The sequence below is a fragment of the Abrus precatorius genome, unplaced genomic scaffold (genome assembly GCF_003935025.1).
Source record: "Abrus precatorius isolate BTA unplaced genomic scaffold, Abrus_2018 Scaffold8, whole genome shotgun sequence".
Lineage (NCBI taxonomy): Eukaryota > Viridiplantae > Streptophyta > Magnoliopsida > Fabales > Fabaceae > Abrus > Abrus precatorius.
Window position 1 is genome coordinate 11,673,430 of NW_020874428.1, and position 24,558 is coordinate 11,697,987.

Sequence of the window (24,558 nt, forward strand, 5' to 3'; positions counted from 1 at the left end):
ATTTTTTATAATAATTACAAGTAAATGTTAATAAAATGTACCGAAGTAGTAATCATTGGTGTAAAACAAATTTAACACTTGTTGGATAGAAGAATTGTAGAACAATCCCAAGGACAAGGCACGGTTGATCCGAAGCGGGGAGGGGCCATGGTTTCGCTTCATCCACTAGTGTGTCCTTTGTCGGTTTCCTCTTCATCCTCTGGTTTTCTTAGCGGCTCTCTTTGTTTTCGCCGCTTCCTCTCCGTAAGTTCTGCCCGGAAACAAAGAAGCAGCTTCAAACCGGAGCACTCTTCTTTCTTCTGCAATGCTTCGTGGCAAGAGGTCCGCACTATTCCCTTTTGTAGTTTCACACTGCTTCCATTCTTTCATCAGATGATTCATTCAAGAAAATGTTCCTACTGAAGCTTGCGGGAGTTTTACTTTTCTCAGCGGTTCCTTTTACTGTCGTGAAAGCTATAGCTAATAGTCCGCTAGGAGAGTCGCTTCAGAGGAAAATGGAGGAGAGAAAGAAATTTGCTGTAGAAAACTCGTCTAAATTCAAGGCCGCAGCCGAGGAGGCCAGAAAGCATAGGTAATTCTCGGTAAGCTACTTTGTTCATCGTGTATGTTTCAACCATCGCGATAATTGGCAAACACCCACTGAAGTCAATCCTTTAAATTTAAAATTTTAAAAGCATCTAAAGTCAATGACAAAAATTATCACTTTTTTACTCACTTTATTGATAAATTCAATAAATGACGATCAATTTATTGTATTTTGTGAGATATCATCAATAATTATTAATTCCATACACGTGAAATAAACCAAAATTCAAGCACTTTCTCTTTTTAATAATTTAGTCTTGTATAAACTTTTTATTTTGTTTGTTTTCTTTTCTTCACGGTATGTTTTTTATTCCAGCAACCATGGTTAAAATTTTTAAGTGGCGCTGATAGCATTTGCTCTTGCTGCGACATTTTGATGATAGAAAAATGGAGTAAAATGGCTGGCATTGTCTGATATGAGTATTTTCAAGAATATGGGCTGAGATTGTAAGTGCTAAGTCAGCACTAGGTAGTTATAGATTCTGTGGTTGAGAAATGATTAGTGGTTGATTGCTGAGTTGGCAACCCAAGTTGGTTGAAGCCTTTCCTTTTTTGGGAAAGCTGTTAGTTTCTGAGTGGTTAAGTAGCTATTAATAGCAGTTAGTTAGATAGATTGGAGGATGAAAAAATTCCATCAGTTTTGTATCTTTTTCCTCTTGTAATCACTTTCTCTCAGTTTCAATAATACATTGGAATCCTTCAATTCTTGGATTCCCTTCTCCATTCTTGTTCTTCGAAGATTACTCTTCCTAGTTCTAGAAAAATCACAACAATTGGTATCAGATTGTTCGATCCATATCGGAGTCTTCATCAATGGCAGAAGCTACAAGAAATGCTCGAGCGATGAAGGAAATAGAAGAGCGTGTCTCAGCTTGTTTGGATAACCGTTTGGCAGAGCTCGCAGGGACACTGCAGCGAACACTTGACGAATCTTTGAAGAAAACCATGGAGGATCTCTTACAGCAGCGTCCACTAGGTTCTATAGGGATAAATCGTGACGATGATCGCAATTCACGTTCGTATTCGTGTGGTACCCGTCTTGCTCGCATTGACTTTCCAAGATTTAATGGCAAAAACGTGAATCAGTGGTTGTATCAGTGTAGCAATTTTTTCTTGATCGATAACACTCCTGACTCATTTCGTGTTCAATTAGCGATAGTTCATTTAGAGGGTCGAGCTCTTCAATGGCACACGGCTTTGTCTAAAACTAGAAATTGTTCCTCTATGTGTTGGGCTGATTATGCGGAATTGGTAATTGCAAGATTTGGGGATGTTTGTGATGACCCCATGGCGGATTTGATGAAGCTTCGGCAGAAAGCTTCAGTTGCTGACTATCATGATGAATTTGACTCTATTATCACTTGATTATCTTTGTCTGAGGATTACACTTTAAGTTGCTTTTTAGGGGGGTTGAAACAAGATATCCAGATGTTGGTAAGAAAGTTTAACCCCAGTTCTGTTCAGAGAGCTTTTCAATTAGCTCAAATGTATGAAGCTGCCAATACCCCTACAAGCACAAGCAATGCTAAGAATGTTGCTGGCTCTTCAAACAATGCTGTGATAGCCAAGAATCAGAAAGGATTGTTGGGGGCCAAGCCTATGACTGCTCCTAAACCTGTCTCTAATACAAGCTCTCCGAGGGAAGTTGTGAATTCTAAGTTCAAGACTGGTAAAACCTTGACTCTAGCCTTTATGAGTGAAAGAAGATCCAAGGGGTTGTGCTATTTCTGTGATGAACCATACTCCCCTGAGCATAGCTTGACTCACACGAATCTACAGGTGCATGTGTTAGAGGTGCTTGAGGAAGAGGAAATTATGGAGGAGCCTAGTGTGCTTGCTGAATTTTCTGATTCTGATGACTTGCAAATTTCTGTACATGCTTTATCTGGTGTGGCTAATTTCAAAACCATGCATGTTACTGGTCATTATCAAAAGAATCCTGTTCACATTCTCATTGATAGGGGTAGTACACATAACTTCTTGGATATTGGATTTGCTAAGAGGTTTGGTTGTAGAATAGAGAACTTGGACCCTATTTGTGTTATTGTGGCTGATGGGAACAAGATTACTATTTCCTCTATAGTCAGAAATTTTACTTGGAGGTTGCAAAATACTATTTTCACTTCTGACATGATGCTTATTCCTCTTGGTGGATGTGATTTGGTGCTTGGCATTGAATGGCTGGTCACCTTGGGTGATATTGTGTGGAATTTTGATAAGTTGCAGATGGAATTTAAAATTAATGGAAAGAGGCATCGTCTTAGAGGTTCTGCTCAGGGTGGAATTAAAACGATAAGGAAACAGCAGGTTGGGAAAGTTTTAGACGAGGGAGTCCATTTTTCCATGATACATCTTTGTGAAGGGGGAAAAGGATTGCTGCAATCCCTCACTGCTCATGCCAATCAACCTCAGTTGCCTCCTATGATTGCTGACCTCTTGACTGAATTTGATGATGTGTTTCCGGAACCTGAGTCCCTGCCTCCCTTCAGACCTGAGCATGACCACAAGATTACTCTTGTACAAGGAGCAAATCCTATTAATAAGAGGCCCTACAGATATGCTAAGCATCAGAAGGATGAAATAGATAAATTGGTGCAGGAATATTTGAGAAAGGGTGTGATTCAGAACAGTTGTAGCCCCTATGCAAGTCCAGTAGTGTTGGTTGGAAAGAAGGATGGCTCATGGAGGTTGTGTGTGGACTACAGGGAGCTGAACAAAAACACTGTGAAGAATAAATTCCCCATTCCTTTAGTGGATGACCTGCTAGATGAACTTCATGGATCTACAATCTTCTCTAAGATAGATTTGAGGTCTAGTTATAATCAGGTGAGAATGGCTCCTGATGATGTTCCAAAAACTGTTTTTAGGACACATGCTGGTCATTTTGAATATGTGGTGATGCCATTTGGGTTATCAAATGCACCAGCCACCTTTCAGGGCCTCATGAACCTGTGTTCCAATCATTTCTGAGGAAGTTTTTGCTAGTTTTCTTTGATGATATACTGATATATAGCAGGGATTTGGAGAGCCATGTGGATCACTTAAGGCAAGTGTTGTTGACTCTTAGGAGCAATAGTTTATTTGCTAGGAGATCTAAATGCTTCTTTGCTGTTGACAAGGTAGAATACTTTGGTCATTTCATTTCTGCTGAAGGGGTTTCAACTGATCTAGTCAAAGTTGAAGCTATGAGAAACTGGCCATTGCCTCAGAACCTCAAGCAATTAAGAGGCGTCTTAGGCTTAGCAGGGTATTATAGGAGGTTTGTGAAGAGGTTTGGAGTGGTGGCTAAGCCCTTAACTGAAATGCTTAAGAAGGATGGTTTTGTATGGAGTGAACAGGCTAAGGAGGCTTTTCAGTTATTAAAGAACCTGCTTAGTAGTGCACCTGTTCTTGCATTACCTGATATCTCTAAAGAATTCATAGTAGAGGTTGATGCTTCAGGTTATGGAATAGGGGCAGTCATTATGCAGGAACACCATCCTATTGCTTACATTAGCAGAACTTTGAATAAACAGCAGCAGACATTATCTACCTATGAGAAGGAGTTACTTGCGGTAGTGTTTGCAGTCCAGAAATGGAGACACTACCTTCTCAATAGGCATTTCACTGTAAAAACAGACCACTATAGCTTGAAGTACTTGCTGGATCAAAGGCTCACCACTGTGTTTCAACTGAAATGGTTAGCCAAGCTCATGGAGTTTGACTTTTCCATAGAATATAAGCAGGGGCATGAAAATGTGGTAGCTGATGCATTATCAAGGGTTGAGGAGTTAGAGTGCCATAGTTTGAGTACTTATCAATTGCAGTCTGATTTGGTTGATAGGATCAAAGCTACTTGGTTAACTGATGTGAATTTGATGAAGTTGATCAAGGAAATTCAAGAAGGTTCAGCTGTGCATAAACACTATATATGGCACAATGAAGAATTAAGGAGGAAGGGAAGGTTAGTGGTTGGAAATGATAGTAAGTTGAGGGAAGAATTATTGCAGTGGTTGCATTCTTCAGGTGCTAGTGGTCATTCTGGCATTAATGCAACAATGCAAAGGATCAAGGCTGTTCTACATTGGAAGGGTTTGACTACTGATGTGAAGAGGTTTGTGCTTCAATGTGATGTGTGTCAGAAAAATAAGTACTCTACTGTTGCTAGTCCAGGACTGTTGCAACCCTTGTCAGTTCCGGACCAAGTTTGGCAGCACGTGACTATGAATTTTATTGAAGGGTTGCCCATGTCTTTTGGGAAGCAAGTCATTCTAGTTGTGGTTGATAGACTGAGTAAAGTGGCTCATTTCATGACTCTTTCTCATCCCTATATAGCAAGTGATGTGGCACAGGTTTTCTTGGACCAAGTTTTCAAGTTGCATGGTTTCCCAAGCACAATTACTAGTGACAGGGATCTTGTCTTTATCAGTAATTTCTGGCGGGACTTGATGGCTTTTCAGGGAGTTCAGATTCAACTTTCCTCCAGTTACAACCCTCAAACTGATGGCCAGTCGGAAGTGGTAAATAAATGTCTTGAAACATATTTGAGGTGCATATGTTGTGATTCACCTCAGCAGTGGAGCAAATGGTTGCCAATGGCTGAGTGGTGGTATAACACCACCTATTACACTGCTACTAAGGCTACCCCATATGAGATTGTTTACAGCCAGCCTCCTCCCATACATCTCCCTTATCTGCTTGGTCAGTCCAAAGTTGAGTTGGTGGATAGAAGTTTGTTTAAGAGAGAAGAGATGTTGAAGATGTTGAAGTTCCACCTCAGAAGAGCCCAAGAAAGGATGAAACAACAGGCTGATAAGCACAGGACTGACAAGGAGTATCGGATTGGTGACATGGTATATGTTAAGCTTCACCCCTATAGGCAGATTTCTGTGGCTCATAGGAGTAATATGAAGCTGAGTCCTAAGTATTTTGGTCCCTACCGGATTGTTGATAAAATTGGAGCTGTTGCTTACAAGCTTGCATTACCATCTCAGTCCAAGGTTCATGATGTTTTCCACATTTCACAGCTTAGGAAACGTGGGAAATGTACCAGTTTCGAGTGTTCTTCCATATCAGTCAGAAGATGCCTTTGCAGACAAGAAACTAGAAGCTATCTTAGATAGGATGACAGTTAGAAGGAAGGGAGCAGCAGTGCCTAAGGTTTTGGTTAAATGGAAGCACCAATTGGCAGAGGATGAGACCTGGGAGTTCTACTATGATTTGAAGAAGTTCCCATCTTTTCATCCTTGAGGACAAGGATGCTGCAAGGGAAGGGTATTGATATGAGTATTTTCAAGAATATGGGCTGAGATTGTAAGTGCTAAGTCAGCACTAGGTAGTTATAGATTCTGTGGTTGAGAAATGATTAGTGGTTGATTGCTGAGTTGGCAACCCAAGTTGGTTGAAGCCTTTCCTTTTTTGGGAAAGCTGTTAGTTTCTGAGTGGTTAAGTAGCTATTAATAGCAGTTAGTTAGATAGATTGGAGGATGAAAAAATTCCATCAGTTTTGTATCTTTTTCCTCTTGTAATCACTTTCTCTCAGTTTCAATAATACATCGGAATCCTTCAATTCTTGGATTCCCTTCTCCATTCTTGTTCTTCGAAGATTACTCTTCCTAGTTCTAGAAAAATCACAACATTGTCTGTCCCTCAACCACAGTGAAATTCTCAAGCAATGCTATTCTGACTCTTAATATGTTACTTCATGTCATATCATTTATACAAATAGTTAAGAGACGAAAAGAGTTTCAAATGACGTTTCAGTACACGATAATTATTCTCATTGTTGCTTGTATCTATAATTTATGCTTATTTCCGTTAAACATTCACTAATTTTTTCAGCTTTTGGTATGGAGAAGATCGGCCTCGTTGGCTTGGTCCTATTTCATATGACTACCCATCATATCTTACTGGGGAACTGCCTGGGGATTATGGCTTTAACATTGCTGGGATTGGCAAGGATCCTGTGGCACTGCAGAAATACTTCAAGTATGTCATATTTTGAATTTTTTTCATGGAAGCCATTGTGCATGTGTTATTGCTGCTTGTCATGTATGATTTTTCTCATATGAAATGTTTAATTTTTCTTTATTTATGGTATTTTGCACTGGTAGAAAATTTAAAATATGTTATTATTATGATGAACTGCAGACACTAAGTTTTTGTTTCTTCTAAACAGTTTATCAATAATCTCTCATGCCTGTTTTCAAAATTTTGACAGAAAAACCTGTTATATAAAAATAAAAATGTTTATTAATGATATCTTTATATTGCATGAAGCCTTGTTGAACTTAGATAGCTAAATGATCAGTTTTAACCTCTTATATCAATAAGCTTTGAGATATTGCATGCTCGGTGGGCTATGCTTGCATCAGTTGGTGCTCTGCTTCCTGAAATATTAGACCTATTGGGAGCCTTTCACTTTGTAGAACCTGTTTGGTGGCGTGTTGGTTATTCAAAGCTCAAGGTTAGTATGTCCTGACTCCTGACTATTTGACAATCTCTTGTGCAGTCTTGCCTGTCAATTTGTTCAGCTTTATCACACAAGTTTGTGCTCTCCATTAGCCACTTCTTGAATCTATTAATTATAAGGGTGGCATTATGTCTTTTTCAAAATGTTGGTCAACAATCTCTAGACATGGCTAAATGACAAATGAATATTCCGTAATGGGTCCTGATAAATTTCAGATGTTAAAAAAGAGTTTATTATAACTTTTGACATCTTTTGTATCTTGTAATAGTTTCTTGGATCATATTGTTGTTTCTCTCCCTTTCCCCATTGACAATGTGTTTTAGCATTTTCTATTGTATTTAAACTCCTTTTCTTTTGATTTGATTACATTGCACCACCAAGAAAGCAACATGCTGTGTTTTCTTGTCTAGATTTGCTTCCAATCTGTTCTTTTCTTTTCTTTTTTTGTATAATTAATATATATGATTAAACTTGTTTTTAATTCATTTTCTCCTCTTCATACCTATTTACAATGTATTGGTCATTTTATTCTATCTTTGGTTTGGTTTTCTGCTTTCTAGATGGTATGCTTAGTTTACATGCCACATGTTGTATTGCAGTGTTGATTTGCCTAATTTTCTTTGATGATAATTGAGTTTTTTGCTTTTTCTTTACTTTTGGCACGCTGTGTTTTTGTTTCATGCTACAGAAATTTGCACTCTGTAGCAGAATACAACTAATAACCAAAATTAGAATGAATATAGAGGCTCTTACACGTAAGACTGTATGATTAAGATCAATTCCTATTACCTTGCAGGCTCTCACTTGACACACACACTATATATATATATATAGAGAGAGAGAGAGAGTGAGAGAGAGAGTCAGAATCCATTAACATTAGATAACAAATTTGCACACTTATCCCACTTAATAACTTGTTATAGAATGGAAGATTAATCAGTCCAATTTTTGGTTTAAAGGTTCTTATTAATTAAATTAACTTTATAAATTTTCATACAAAAACAAAATTAGTAGATACTTCAACACATTGTTTTGTTTTAACGGATAATATTTTTAAAATATAAGTAAATATCAAATTTTGGATAACATACATACAAATGTCTAAATTATGTAAAATTTGATATATATACATGATTATTAAGAAGTGGTGTAAGTGTGTAAGTTTGACACTTGGTGTCAATAGATCTTGACGCATTATGAGTGTGTGTGTGTATGTATACACACATCTGAGTGTGTATGTATACACACATCTGAGTGTGTATGTGCAACACAGGTCTTAATCAAGGCATAAACTTTTTGTTCTCACTACAAGGTGTGTTAGAATTGTATAAAAACAGAGGGAAAAATCAGTGTTACCAAATGATGGTTATGGTGGCGCCACGAGCATGGTGGCTTTTAACGGGTTTTGGATGGCGGTGCCATGGTGACTGTTTTTAGTGAGAAGAATATCTAAGAAAAGCACATTCAATAGATTGTGCAGTGAGTTTAGTACATTCTTGAGGAGGAAAATTGACATAACACACAACCAAAGGTACGAAAGAGTAATAATTGGGTGGCTGACCAAATAAAAGAGTGAAAGGAGAATTATTATTTAATGATGGAGATGGCTAGCGGTTTATAAGGTGAACCACAGTGCAGAGAGCTTCACACCAAAACCTTGGTGGCACATGGTATTCCAACAAAAAGGTGTGGGCAATATCAAGCAAGTGGCGGTTTTTTCTTTCTACTATCCTGTTTTGTTGGGGAGTTGAGGGGCATGGGGCATGTCCTTTGTGATAAAACACCATTAGTTTGCAAGAAGTCTTGAAATGAATGAGAAATGTACTCCCTCCCGCCCAGCCCAGCCCAGCCCAATTGTCAGAATGAAGAATTTTAATTTTGGAGGAAAATTGGGTAACATAAGCATAAAAAAATTTGAAAGCAGAGAATACTTCTCTTTAAAGCACAAGAAATAGACTCATGTAAAATGACTATAATCATCAATAAAAGTGACAATATTTATAATTAGCATGAGAAATAATTGGTGCACCCCCATACTCATACTCTAGTTGTCATCTTTGCTTCTATTTATTGGCTTCCCATGCTCATGCACCTCTTCCCACACTGTTTGATCAAAATCATACTCTGGTTGGAATCTTTTAATCAGTGCCTTCACAAATGTCCACCACTCTGCATATTGGTTGCACCATTTCATGTAAGCCACCAATTGAGAGCATCACCTCTTAGAGCCTTTGCTGCCTTTCATAGCTTCTCTTCATCATGTGTTCCTGTGGTTTCAAAAAACAGCTCTACCTCGATCAGCCACCACCCACCAGTAGTTCTCCTTTCCATAAAATGTTGAATCATCTTCGAAGAACTCAATATCCATAGCTCCAATTATCAGAGCTCTGGAAGTGTTGGAACTGGATCAAAACAGAGGAAAGAATAGAGAAAATAGATGAAGAAAAGAGACAAAATGTGTATTATTCTCTAGTACAACTCAGGTTATTCGAGAGACCCTATTTTCTCCCAATGCCTAAAGGCCCTAATCCTTTCACAAAGACTTGATCTCTCTCTCTCTCTGCCTCCCTCTAATTTACAGGAGCAATTATGCATTATTTCTTCTACAATCTCAGCCTACCTAACTATTAACTAATTCAGTTTAACTAACTAATATATTATAACTATCTACTAATGAGTCCCTAACTAACATATCATAACTAATTACAAATGGGAGTTACTTAACAAGGTGTTTGTAATATATATGTGTGTGTTAACACATATCTTCATTGAGGTATAGACTATTTGGGGCTTCTCACTTCAAGTGTTAAAGGCCCCTAGCATGGTAGCACCTTTAGGAAAGAAATAAGAAAGAAAAAAAGAAAAAAAGAAAAAACAGGAGAGAAAGAATTTGGATAGAAAGAAAGTGATGAGAAAATGGGTTGATTTTTTGGTTATTTGGTGCAAGAGAAATATGAAAGAAAGAAAAGAAAAAGAAAAGTAACATTCTTTTTCCACTTGTTTGGTTGAAAAGAAAGTGATTTTTTCATGAATTGACAATTTGGTCCCTAAAGTAGATATGAATTATATGATACATAAAATTGATGTTTTTATATTTTTATTTTCAATACCTTTTCTTAAATAAATTTTATAATTTTTAAAACATAATATTATTTATTGTATCATATTAATTATAAAAGACAACCAACTACTAAAATATAAAATAAATTTGTTTAATGTGAAACAACAAAGAAATAGGAAGTTGAGCGTGAAGGATTTTTGAAAGGTAAAATTATATTTTAAATGGTGAAACATCCATTTCTTCAATTTTCTTTGCTGTTCAGCAAAGCAAACGTTTCGGTAGGGCTCATGTGTGTTTTATTGTTTCCTACTGGTTTTCTATGGGCTTCCAAACATTGGAAGTTCACCATTTTTCACATAATCTGTCCTCTCTCTTTTCTTTCTTTTTATTTTTTTATTTTTTTATTTTCTACTGAACCAAACAAAGCGTAACTGTGTCTTGGCTTTGACTACCTTGAGGGTAAATACTAGTTCCCCAAGTTCTTTGTTGACATCAGCTGAGTTGATTTAGATGTTAGTTTTTGTTTTCTTATTTTTGGTTTCCTACATGTAACTAGCTTAAGCTACAATATTAGTCGTATGATATTAGTTATAGGATTGTTAGGTTATTAGTCTTATTGTTATTGACTTGGACTGTTACTAGTAGTTCTAGCGCTAACCAAATTATTTGTACAAATAAACAGGAGAACTAGGTTAGTGTTTCGTATTGCATTTCACCTTTTAATTATATTTTTATCATATCACATACAACTCTTATTCTCTTTTTTCCTTTCCCTAACCTAAACTAAGCCTATAATTCTTTGACTCTCTTTATTCTGTTACTGTGCTTTATTTTGTTAAATGAAATTGGTTGATCAGTTTTTACTTGGTAGGTAAGAAAATTCAGTTGCATATTTATACCCTGTTGGGCCTAGTTATGAAGTTATGATCATGTATATTTCCATATTGATTAAACTTGTATGGATAATTATAATAATTTAAACGACACTCTTTGGGTATGAATTTTTCAATTTTGACAGGGAGATACTCTAGATTACCTTGGCATCGAAGGTCTTCACTTTGCTGGAAGTCAAGGTGTGGTCGTGATTGCTATTTGCCAAGCACTACTTATGGTATTGCTTATATCCACTATCCACCTTACTTGTCTTATGAACTCTGTTAGCATTTATTTCTTGTGACATTTGTCTTCCAATATTTGATCATGTCACGACTCAAAATTGGATTTGTGAGGAACACAGTGCTAGAAATATAACCTTGCCTGACAAGTTTAGCCAAAACAATCATTTGCAATGAAATTGTTAAGAATCAGAATAGAAAACACAGAACAGCAGCAGCAAATGAAAGAAGAAAAATGGGGAGATTGTATTTAATTACTGAAACAAGAAGAAATGCAAGGAGAGACTCTCTCCCTACCCTCAGAGCCTGGCTCCGTTGAAGAAACTTAGGGGCTCTCCATTCTTCCAAATTGGCTAACTGCAAAAGATGTCCTTCTAAACAAATCATTCCCCCATATAACAAACTATTCTCTCTCTCTTTTGGCATAACTAACTAGCCAGCTCACCCTCTTTTCCACCCACATTTCCCGTGCCTTTTTTTTTTCTTTCTCACATAAACTACCCATGGTTTTGGGTCAGGTCCACTATCTTGCACTAGCAACTCATTAGGCCCAAATGCACTTGGGTCTCTAACAATTCCACCTTCCTCAAAAAATGTCTTGTCCTCAAGACAGAATTCAGGAAATTGACTACAGATCTGGGATTCATCTTCCCAAGTGGCTTCCTCGCTTGATTTTCCCTTCCACTGTATTAGGCACTGCACAATCTGTTCCCCATGCTTCACAACCTTCCTTGAAGCTAAATGACATTCCGGTTCTAATGGTTCAGACCCATTTGCTACCAAATCTGCAGGTAATTCCGGTTGTACTTGATAACTACCAATGGCCTTATTCAGTAAAGACACGTGAAACACAGGATGTATCTTCGCATTTTCAGGTAACTTCAGGCAGTAGGCCACAGCCCCTACACGCTCCAGAATTTCGAACGGGCCATAGAAACAAGCAGCCAGTTTCTGATTAATGCGCGTCATTACCGACTGTTGTCAATGTGGGTGAAGCTTCAAAAATACCCACTCCCTAACAGCAACGCTCCTCTTAGTTCTTTTGCCATCAACAATTGCCTTCATCCTGTTTTGGGCTCTGACTAAATGAGTCTTTAATTGCTTCAATGCTTCATCTCGATCTTTCAAATCTCTTTGCACCGCCTCAACACGAATCCCTCCCTTAATGCTATGAATGAGAGTAGGTGGTTTGCGCCCGTAAACAGCTTCAAAAGGGGTCATTTTAATTGACCTGTTGAATGTTGTGTTGAACCAATATTCAGCCCAGGACAGCCAATTTACCCACCCCTTTGGTTGTTTCGCTATAAAGCAACGAAGATACGTTTCCAAGCACCTATTAATGACTTCCGTTTGGCCATCCGTTTCAGGATGATACGCAGTGCTCATTTGAAGCTTAGTCCCTTGCAAACGAAAGAATTCCTTCCAAAAGGTGCTCGTAAATACTGGATCACGGTCACTCACAATTGAGCTTGGCACTCCATGTAGATGCACCACTTCCTTGGTGAAAATTTCAGCTAATGACCGTGCTGTGTATGGATGCTTCAATGGGATAAAGTGGCTATACTTAGACAAACGATCCACCACTACAAATACTGCCTCATACCCCTTGGATCGTGGTAAACCAATGATGAAGTCCATTGATATGTCCTCCCACACTCTATCTGGTATGGGAAGGGATTGGAGAAGACCCCTGGGGGAAGAAGTCAAGTACTTCTGCCTTTGACACACATCACAGCCACGCACAAATTTCTGTACTGACCCTTTCATACCTTTCCAATACAAATTTTCAGCCAATCTCCTGTAAGTTCGAAAATACCTCGAATGACCTCCTTGAGGTGTTTCATGGTACTCCTTCATTAATTTTTCAATCCATGGAGACCAATTGATCCTCAAACAACAAAATACCATTTCTGTACAAAAATCCAGCAGGAACCACTGTACCTTGCTGCAAATCAGATATGATTTTCTGCAATTTCTGATCATTGTGAACTTCTGCTACTACTGCCTGAATGTCCATGCAAAAAGGATAATAGACTAAGGAAAACAATTGCCCCTCTTTTGCAAGATGTGATAAAGCATCGGCTCCTTTATTTTGTGCCCCAGGCTTGAACTGTATATCAAAATTGTAGCCTAGGAGCTTTGCCACCCAGTTCTGTTGATTCCCGGTCAACACTTTTTGCTGTAGAAGTTGTTTCAAGCTTCGATGGTCAGTACGAACTGTGAAATGCCTCCCAATGAGATACAGTCTCCAATGTTGAATGGCGAGTACCAAAGCCATCAACTCTTTTTCATATGTAGATTTGGCCAAATTCATCTTGCTTAGAGCCTTGCTGTAATAAGCCAAAGGACATTGATTCTGCATTAAAATGGCCCCAACACCCAATCCCAATGCATCACACTCTACTACAAATTCTTCAGTGAATTTGGGAAGTGCCAATACAGGAACTATAGTTAATCTTTGTTTCAACTCCTCAAAAGCAGATTGTGCTCTATCATTCCAGTGGAATTCATCTTTCCTCATAAGCTCTGTGAGAGGCTTAGCTATAAGCCCGTAATTTTTATTAAATTTACGATAATATCCTGTCAATCCCAAGAAGCCCCTGACACCCTTCACATTTGTAGGTATTGTCCATTTTACAATACTTTCCACTTTTGAAGGGTCCACTGACACTCCTTCCTCTGAAATCAGATGCCCCAGATACTCCACCTTCCTCTGTGCAAATTGGCACTTCTTCTTGTTGGCAAAGAGTTGCTGTTTTTCTAGAACTTCCAGTACTTTTGTCAAATGCTGCACATGATCCTCCCAGCCCGTGCTATATACTAAAATATCATTGAAAAATACAAGCATGAACCTCCTCATGAACTCACGGAAGATGTCATTCATCAAAGCCTGAAAAGTTGATGGCGCATTCATCTATCCGAACGCCATTACCAAATATTCATAATGGCCCTCGTGTGTGCAGAATGCGGTCTTTGAAATATCTTCTTCGTGCATCCTGATTTAGTGATATCCGGATTTTAGATCTAACTTTGAAAAGAAGGTAGCTCCACTCAACTCATCAAGGAGTTCTTCTATCAATGGAATGGGGAACTTGTCAGGCACTATGACTTTGTTCAGAGCTCTATAGTCCACACACATTCTCCATGAAGTGTCTTTCTTCCTCACCAAAATTACCGGGCTTGAATAGGGGCTGTTGCTTCTCTTTATCTACCCATTTTCTAGCATTTCACGCACTTGTTTCTCAATTTCATCCTTCTGGTGGTGTGGGTAACGGTATTGATGTGTTCCTCAATGGAAAATTGGGAATAATTGGACCTTTAGGGTTTGAACCTTGAGGAAATTCAAAATTCTGAAAGAATTGGGGAAGAATTATTCACGGTAATTGAGTCTTTGATTGATTGGGATTAAGTTGAAAAGAAAAAAAAAGCAAAATTGAGTTATCAAAATGAAAATTTTGAGTTTCCTTATTAGGGTGAACGAAAATGGAAAGAAAATGATGTGGTAATGATAATTAAGGAAATAAAATGCAGAATTTGTAAAAATTAGAAAGTTTAGGTTTCCTTTCTAGTTGAAATTCGAATTTGGGAAAAAAAGGGAATTAGGGTTCAATCAGGTAGTAATTGGGAAAAATTGGGAATGGAATGAAAAAATTACTCTTTCACTAGGTTAGGCATGCACACAAAAGGGGTGAATATCCTTTGATAAACCTAGGTTCTTGAATCACTTAAGAAATCTAGAGAATCACTCTCTAAGTTTGCCAAGGCTGAATTTTCATTCAAATTGATCATCAATACAACTTTGTGCCACCCACCCTTAAGCAATGAGTCAGTGGCTGAAATTATTACAGCAATAATGTTCATTCAAAGTCCCATTAAGCTCCACTCATCAAGCTTCACTTAATGACCATTTTGTAACTGAAATAGGTAACTAAAAGCACCGCTCTCTCTCTCAATAATACAGCCAATCAACGGATGGTCCACCTAGGCATTATTCAAGTCATAATTAATTAAAATAATAACCCTCAATGGCTGTTTTTGGCACTCCTAGTTCAGCCACAAACTTAAAGGAATTGAACCACTTAACATATTAGCCCATTATTAAAAAAAAAAAAAAAACCAAGTTCCAAAACAAAAACATGTGCACGCCAAAAATAAGCATTGGGCCTTCCTTGCATACTTTAAGCCATCACTCTTCTAACTCTTGAATGCAATTCACCATCTTGGGCCTCTCTTGATTCATGTTGGGCTCCTCTCCAAATAATGTGATCATGGCTTGTTGAAGGGCTTCCTTAATCTTTTTGGTTCTTGCTCTTGTTATTGGGCTTCCAAGTCCTTGAAATGTATTGGGCTCACTGGGCTCCTTGTCCTTTGACTCTTGTTCATGATCTCTCAAGGCTTGGTCTCCATCATGTATGGACGAACATTTACCGGCCCTTGTCCTGGCAGTAAAGTGATTGCATGAGCGTTGGACCTCTTGAGAGGCAGGCCCTTTGGTTCTTGAAAGACTACCTTGAATCTCCCAAGCAAGGCTTCCAACTCCCTCTATAAGTTATCAGGTAACTCTTCTCCCGTTTCTGATTTTTCTTCCACCATATGTACCAAGGTCTCAAGGGAAAATGGGGATCTTTCACGTTGCTTCGCTCCCAGCAACAACGTCTCGCGACCATCTCTGTTAAAGCGAATGCCCTATTTGAGCCAATCCACCGACATCTCTCCAAGTGATGCTAACCAGGACACGCCCGAAACTATGTCTATATCAGATAAGAAAAAAGATAGGCATCAATCAGATATACTTCATTCTCGACCTGCATTGGCAAATTCGGACATACCCCTTGCGTGACTACTTTATGTCCATCACCCATTAGGATTCGCAGGTCTTTGGTCTTTTCTACTTTCCATCCCATAGAGTCAACAAACTTTTTAGAGATGAAAATGTGAGTTGCCCCACTATCCACCAGCATGCACAGAGGAATTTCATGAATTGAACCTGCGATCTTCAAGGTTTTTGGATTCTCCCATTTGCCCTCTTCTAGACTTTGTAAGCAAAGAGTACTGCACTCTCCGTCAAACACATTTTCAGCTTCTGGGTTTGGTGACTCATCCACGCCTCCATCACTTTCATCCTCATCATCTATCATCATAAACTTCAATTGTTTATCTGGACATTGGTGCATAGAATCATACGGGCCCTCACATTTGAAACACAAGCCTTTCTGGCGCCTTTCTAAGACTTGTTAGTATGACATATGCTTCACTCCCCTGTCTCTAGGCCCATATTTGTTTTGCTCTATCACTCCATCACGAAAATTGGGCCTAGTGTAACACCCCCTTAACAGGCCCATTTCCTTGCCTAAACCCTTTTTCTTGACCTACCAAATTGCGGTTTGATGAATCGGGTTAGACCTTATTGTCCAAGTTGTACCCGATCCCGATCCAACCTTGAAATCCCTTCTTCCAAATGTGTTCGTCATCTTCTCCTTGTTACATAGCTCTGATTCTACAGAGCGAGTTACGTTCAGCAATCGCCCGCGAGAAAGCGGACCCACCGCCAATAGACTATGCACACGACCTCAAATTTCATCCTTCAACCCCGCAAAGGAAAAAAGCTTCATAGTGCTCATCTGGGATTTTCTCCATTTGCGCTATCAAATACTCAAAACTGGAGCCCGTCTGAAACAACGACGTAATCTGTTCGCACACACTCCCTTCACCAAAGCCACCATATCTTTTGATCAAAGCCCTCTCTAGACCCTCCCAAGACAGGTCTTCCTCCTCATTAATCAACACGTTAAAAAAATGGATGGTTTCCCCCTCCATACAGAGTTGCGCCAGATTTACCCGAACGGAATCACTCGTCTCTTGGACACGAAAATATACCTCTGCCTGAGATATCCACCCTGCGGGATCCTCCCCATTGAACATCAGAAGTTCAATTTTCTTTACGGACTGATGGAATTCCATCAACGCGTCGCCGTCAAGCTTATGCAGAATGGAGTTCCATGTCTTGCTCCACGGTGTTTTTGGGTCACCGGAATTCTCTCCCTCTTCCTCCAAAAACTTCTTTGACTCTTCGTCTGCACCCTTTTCCTTTTCAGAACTCTTGGGTCAAAAGGGAAAGGATCTCGGATTGATTTTCCGCATTCTCACGTCTCACGTCTCACGTCTCACGACTCTGTTCTGTTTTGGTTTTTAAAGTTTCCATCGCCTCACGCACCAGAGCTAATTCACGCTCTACCTCCTCCACTCGATCATCCATGTCCACCGATGTCTCTGATCCTCCTTTCTTTGAATTTCCCCCTTTCTTGTTGTTTGTCATTTTGCGGCGTATTAGCATCCGACAGGTCGGACCATTGTTAAGAATCAGAATAGAAAACACAGAACAGCAGCAGCAAATGAAAGAAGAAAAATGGGGAGATTGTATTTAATTACTGAAACAAGAAGAAATGCAAGGAGAGACTCTCTCCCTACCCTCAGAGCCTGGCTCCGTTGAAGAAACTTAGGGGCTCTCCATTCTTACAAATTGGGTAACTGCAAAAGATGCCCCTCTAAACAAATCATTCCCCCATATCAGAAACGATTCTCTCCCTCTTTTGGCATAACTAACTATCCAGCTCATCCTCTTTTCCACCCACATTTCCTGTGCCTGTCTTTTTCTTTCTCACATAAACTACCCATGGTTTTGGGCCAGGTCCACTATCTTGCACTAGCAACTCATTAGCCCAAATGCACGTTGGTCTAACAGAAATCAATATTTCATACAAAAACTTCAAATCTATCAAAATTTTAGTAAAGTCTCCCCCATAATTACAGCTTCCCAAAATAACTAGAATACGTTAGAATATATCCCAATTCATCAATAGCCAAAAAGGACATAATAATATCACATCATTTCAATACCTAGGTATCTATTCCGTCTTCAAAATGACAATACTAACTTTGTAAAGTTACAAAATGTCCAAAGTTCAATATAGAATAAAAAGAATTCACTGAAACAACGGAATGGAATACTCTAATGGTATGGACTGAAACTTTCAATTGCTTGCAATTGAACTATCGAATGATCTGGAAAAAGAAAAGAGAGTAAAAAAGTGGTGAGTCACAGATTCGAGATGAACACTTTACCCAGAATGAGCAAGAAGGAAATAATTAGTGCATGAATGGTTCATAATTATAGAACATGGTTATAACATGCTAAATTAATAAAAATAATTTTATCAAATCATATTCTAAAGACTTGAGTATGAATAATAATTTAAGAAATTTATGCAATTAAGTACTAATTTTTTTCAAGTTTACATCTATCATAATAAAATATTTATAGATTAAAGTAGAATAAGTGTGCCAAAACAATATAAAATTAAAGGATTCTAGATTTACATGAATCATACATGAATGTGTGTTAGCTCCACCTCATTGATAGTCTTCTTCTTTTAATGGTGGTCTCTCCCTTATGTGCTGCCCTGTGAACAACTCTATCTAAGAGGCAATCCTCTCTTCTCTCAAATTATGTTATGTCATGTTATCTCATTGCACGTCCTTGGAAGCATCTTTATTTTGTTGATAGCCTTTTTTGGGTACTACCAGTTTCAAGTAATGGATAATCTCTTTTTGAGATATTATTAGCTGGACCTAAATTGTTATTATCACTAATGATTTTGAGATTCTAATATGAGTTCTTTAAGAAAATATTTCATAGAAAATCATTTTCAAACATGAACCAAATTTATTTTCAAAGATAAAAGTTTGATACTTATATTTTCTTGATTAAATATCTCTTGAATTTGGATTGGGGTAACTAAGCCTGGAAAGTTGTTTCATGAGGTGAGGATTATTTAAGTCCTTATGAACTTTAATCATATTTATAGTTGATGTGAGATCTTAACACACCTCTCATGCTTTAGATTAGATGTTTGGAGTGTAAAGATTGTAGGATTAATTGCTTTTAATATTGCATTGAAAAGTAGGGGGATCAGGTAGATTGTACTAGGAAAGCCACAAGAATAAGTAGGTAAGTAGGTTACACTTGAAAATATGTACAGTTACTTTATTTGCACTTAAAAATTTATAGGGTCAAGTTAATTACATTGAAAATTGTGTGAGAGAGAAAGAGATACACACACGCAGAGATGAAGAAAGGAAAACAACAAACAGCCACCTGCTCACGCCTATATGGCATACCTATCATCTCTGATATCATGTTAACACGAATATCAGTTGGACAAGAGTCCCATAACATAAGAAGCATTATTCCTTCAACGTATTTAGCTACCAATCAGCACATGAATTCCTTTCTTTGAATGTATGTTCCAGCACCACTACCCAGTCCTTAGATGACCAAGCTTTAGCACATGATATCTGATATTTCATAAATATAACCTTGGTATGTGCATGGTTATCCATGTGTGTGCATGGTTATATTTCACAAATATAATCCTGGTATTCAACAAAAATTCATTTTGCATAATTTTGAAGTGAATGAAAAATAATATAAAAGCTTGTTTTCTCAAGTAAATAATTTTATAAAATAATATCAAATAATAATTATAAAATATTACTATCAAGTCTATATAATCACTATCCACTCACAATAGTGAAGAGTTGATTAAATCACCCTTCAGAACTAAGAAATTATCAAAACATGAAAAATTGTATTTCTTCATTTAAAATGAAAAGTTGTATTAGTTTATTCAAATGAAGAGAATTGTCTTATTTCATCTTTAAAAAAAAGTCTTAATTCAATTCAGAAGTTATAATGTTTCATACAAGTTAGTTATAAATATGTAGATCAAAGGACATATCTTACATGAATAGGCATCAAGTGAAATGATATAACTACTTATACATGATTCATGAATAGACAGCAAATGAAATGAGATGTCCATTTTGGAAACACATTAGAATAGAAGTGACTTTTTGTAAGACAAATAATGAAATGACATGATTTTTCATGGAATATACACTATTTAAATTGATGCTACTTTTTGTAAAATAACAAGTAACAACATTTAGATAGACATAAAGTGTTTGTAAATGAGGACATTCTCCATCCACAATTAATATTTAATTCTCCCTCCATTCTCTTGATTTCTTCACACATGCTCAAGAGGTTAAGATAAAATTATTATTTTGTAAACACCCATTATTCTTACTACTAGATTTTGGAGTGCAAATCATACTCAAAGGTCTTTGTTGTATTGTAAAGAAATTCACCATCAATCCAAGTTGCATAGTTTTGTTATTGATGGGGTTGAATTAAACTTAAAAGAAAGCGTTCATCTATGCCTTGACAGCATTGTGTACACTTCTCTCCAAATCTCTTCTTTTTCTTTTTCTTACTCTTCAAATATTTTTTCCTGCTAACAATGACTACTCTTAAATTGCAGGGGAAGTAGTGAGCCAATGAATTCGAACATGAACAACATTCAACAATGATTAAACAAATTATCTAAAAATGAATTTTTTAGCTTTATTCTTAGAGCTCTCAAATACATAATTCCTTAATATGAAAGCATGCCAAGAACATTTTTTTCAAGTTTTTGAGTTGTGGATCCTCAAGAATCCAAATATTAAACTTTTAACTTTCAAGTAATAGGTAGCACCCTTTACTCCTTAGAGCACTCCCAATTCTAGAAAATTACTCAAAGTTATCTATCTATATGGAAGAGAAAAATAAGTGGGTCACTAGTTTGTCTCTAGAATTTCAAAAGGATGACTTAGGGTAAGGAAAATGGAGGAAAGATGAGAGGAGGGACGAAGAGGGGCTGGGGATGTTGGTAGGAAATGGAAATAAGGAGGGGTGGGGGCTCCGAGGGTTTCTTTAAATTTTACTTTTTTTTCAAATAAAGTGAAAGGGTGCTTTTTAGATTGGTTTTGGGCTCGTGAGAAGTGAGTGGTGACGTTGTACAGCATATATGATTTCAGATTTTCAATTAGGTTGCATTGGTTGAAGTGGTTCATTTTAATTCTGCAAATGGAACGGGCCTGTAATCCTAAACGACCTTTCCAGGCATTTCATATGGCCTGTAATCCTTCACAGGTGTTCTTTTGACATACTTGAATGCTTGAAAGTTGTCTCCCACGCAAATTTTATTGGGGCCACCTAACTACAATACTTGTTCTTTCTGGACAGTCATTTGCGTCCGCAGATGGATGTGCCCGGTATACTTACTAGATTCTTAAACAGGTTGGACCAGAATATGCTAGATATTGTGGGACTGCGGCGTTGGAGCCTTTAGGAATATATCTGCCTGGTGATATAAATTATCCTGGAGGTGTTTTGTTTGATCCCTTGAATCTGTCCAAAGATCCTGAAGCTTTTGAAGAGCTGAAGGTGAAAGAAATAAAGAATGGACGCTTAGCAATGGTTGCCTGGTTAGGCTTTTATGTGCAAGCAGCTATGACGGGTAAAGGTCCGGTACAGAACCTTATTGATCACGTCTCTGATCCTTTCCACGACAACTTGCTGAACTCCCTCAACCTCGTGAAAGTATTCATGTAATACTATAGGAATTTACGGGTATTCGGTTGCTCTTTTACAAATTTTGCTGAGGGAATTCAGGTCAGAATGGTATAGCTATGGACCCTTCACAGCCAATAGTCAAATCTGAATATAAAAGAAACTATTTTTATTTTTTTGCCTGATACTATCTAGTTTTGGACAAAATACTTATGACATATATCGGATTCGGATGCGTGCTACTTAACTTACGTGAGTGATGAGTAGGATTCAGTTAGGGTTAGGGTGGCACTTGCTTAATGGTTTTAAGGTCATTTTCTTGCAACTTCCGTTAGTTGGAATTTGATTTTTTTTTTTTTGCTTCTAAAACTCGGTTACAGTTGTGTTGAGTTCTGGCTATAGGAAAGTGTACTCGTCAACAGCAGTAAAAAGAAATATTTGAAATGCGAATTTGTTAAAATTAAGCATATTTACAGGAAAGAGAATACGTGAGCTGATCTTTTGGCTAATTTTAGATGTTTTCAGAATGTTCAGATCATCATTCATGTCTCCTCCCAGTTGTCATCAGTGTTGTTAGGAATCAATTGGAGTTTCTACTACTCGGATAATATATCCTTGTAGTTTTGCTTTAAAGGGGCGTAGTCCCTCGCCATTCACCAAAAGTAAAGAAAAATTGAAATTTAAGAGTTAAAGGTAAAAAAAATTAATCGGAAACTAACTGCATGATTTTAAATATAGAAGAATTTAATCAGCTCATTTTTTTTTCTGAGCAATCAAAATCGCATTTCGCTTACGTCAGAGGAAAAAAATATGTAATTAAACATTTTTAAATTGTAAAGAGTTGATTAAAAGTTTTTAATCCATGAGGACTTATTTTAAAAATCTAACAATACTATAGGCACTAATAATTTGATCATCTATTTTTTTTAATACTTTCACAGTTTATAACTTTTTAAAAAATATAAGAAATATATATTTTTAATAGAGTAAAAATTTATTATATATATTAAATAGAGAAAATAAAAAATAATTTAATATAATATTTATTTAATATTTTTTACCTAGAAATAAATTTATGTCTTAATAAAAATAATATCTATAAGAAAGAACTTAAGTTCTTCTATTTTAAGTTTGTACAAATGTATTCTTCTGTTAGTTTTTGTTACTAAACTAGTTTCTTTTTATATACATTAAACTCCTTTGTAACATTTATCTTTTTATCATTCAATATATTAAGTATTCTTTCACAATTCCCTCTATCTCTATCTTATCTCTCTTCTGTTGTTCCTTTGATCCCTTCATGGTATAAGAAGTTCATGATCCACCAATAGTGACCACGACTCAATCCAATGTTATGCAATCAATGATTTTGTCTTGGTGAAGTTTGATGATGATAATTTCCTCATTTGGAAAATGCAAGCTATTGGCGCTTTGAAATCATTCAAATTACAGAAGTATGTTGATCATGCTAATCATGGAGGGATACTCGCAATACAAGAATGAGGATGACGAGGTTGAAGATAAAGTCTACGATGAATATTCTACCTAGGAGCAATAAGATCAAACAATGTTTGCTTGGCTTCTTGCATCTATGTCTTCAAGCCTTCATTCACAGATGATTAGTTGTAATCATGCCTATGAAATCTGGAAAGTGTTATATCTTTACTTTGAGACTCAAACTCGTGCACGTGTTTCTCAACTCAAGATTCAGTTGAAAGGGATAAAAAAGATCGATTTCTTTGAATAGCTATCTTCTTGCGATAAAGAAGATTATCAATACTCTTGCATTTGTGGGTTCTCACATTGATTCAGGTGAGCACGTCCAAATCATGCTTGCTGGTCTTCACAGTGAATATAATATTTTGGTCACATCCATAACCTCAAGAATGGACCCTTACTTTGTTACTGAAATTGAAACACTATTAATTACTATAGAGAATAGGCTTGAAAGGCGTCAACATGAGGAACAAGAAAATATCAGTATTAAGGCCAATTATTATGCTCAATTTCAGAATAATTATAGAGGAAAGCATCAGGGTTTCTATAGATGCAAAGCCCAAGATAATTTTCGAGGTCATGGAGGTTTTAAAGGCAATGCTCGTGGCAATGAGAGAAGCCACGACAGACCTCAGTGTCAAGTTTGTAACAAACATGGACACATAGCTCTTAATTGCTATCACAAGTTCAATCCTCAATATCAAGATACTTCTTCTCCACAAGCATCAAATTACAATGACTCAACCAATAAAGCAATGGTGGCTGAGGCATCTCTGGATGATCAATCTAACATGACAACATTGATGACTGTCCCAGAAACCTTCATGATCCTTCTTGGTACCCTAACATGGGTGCACTAACCATATCACTACTAATTCATCAAATCTGATGACTAAAGCTCCTTACACAGGTAATGGTAAACTCAAAATGGCCAATGGTGAGTCCTCTACCATCAAGAATATAGGTAATTTCGTCTTTTTTCCATCTAAATCATTGAAACCTCTTTATATCAATAAATTGTTGCATGTTCCATTTATTTATATAAATCTGCTAAGTGTATTTCAGTTTGCTCATGATAACAATGTGTTCTTTGAATTTTATCCTAACACATGCTATTTTAAATGTCAAGACAGTAAAACTATTTTTCATGTACATCTAAGGAAAGGCCTGTATGCTTTTGACAATATCTTTGTTCAACCTAAAGATATTTCTAATAATATGGGTAATATTGTTTCTTTTGCAAACAAATGTATGTAGTAATGCAGCAAATTGTCATAAATCTCAATTGTATAGAACCTAGCATGCTCCTAAAAGATAGGCTTGTCCCCAGGCCATGCGCTTGGAGTTTGATTCGGAAAATGTTGAGTGGAAAAGTTGTAGAATGAGTTGTTAT

The 24,558-nt window shown here is 37.1% G+C and overlaps 1 protein-coding gene across 1 annotated transcript; it reads left to right on the forward strand.

The window, feature by feature from the left end:
• The first annotated feature begins 68 nt into the window (after window positions 1–68).
• Window positions 69–21,975, forward strand: LOC113846219 (chlorophyll a-b binding protein 7, chloroplastic). Its single transcript, XM_027474233.1, has 6 exons — window positions 69–321; window positions 405–571; window positions 6,406–6,552; window positions 6,898–7,030; window positions 11,116–11,208; window positions 21,396–21,975. The coding sequence occupies exons 1-6, from the start codon at window positions 148–150 to the stop codon at window positions 21,708–21,710; spliced, it is 1,029 nt and encodes a 342-aa protein (XP_027330034.1). The 5' UTR covers window positions 69–147; the 3' UTR covers window positions 21,711–21,975.
• The last annotated feature ends 2,583 nt before the right edge of the window (window positions 21,976–24,558 follow it).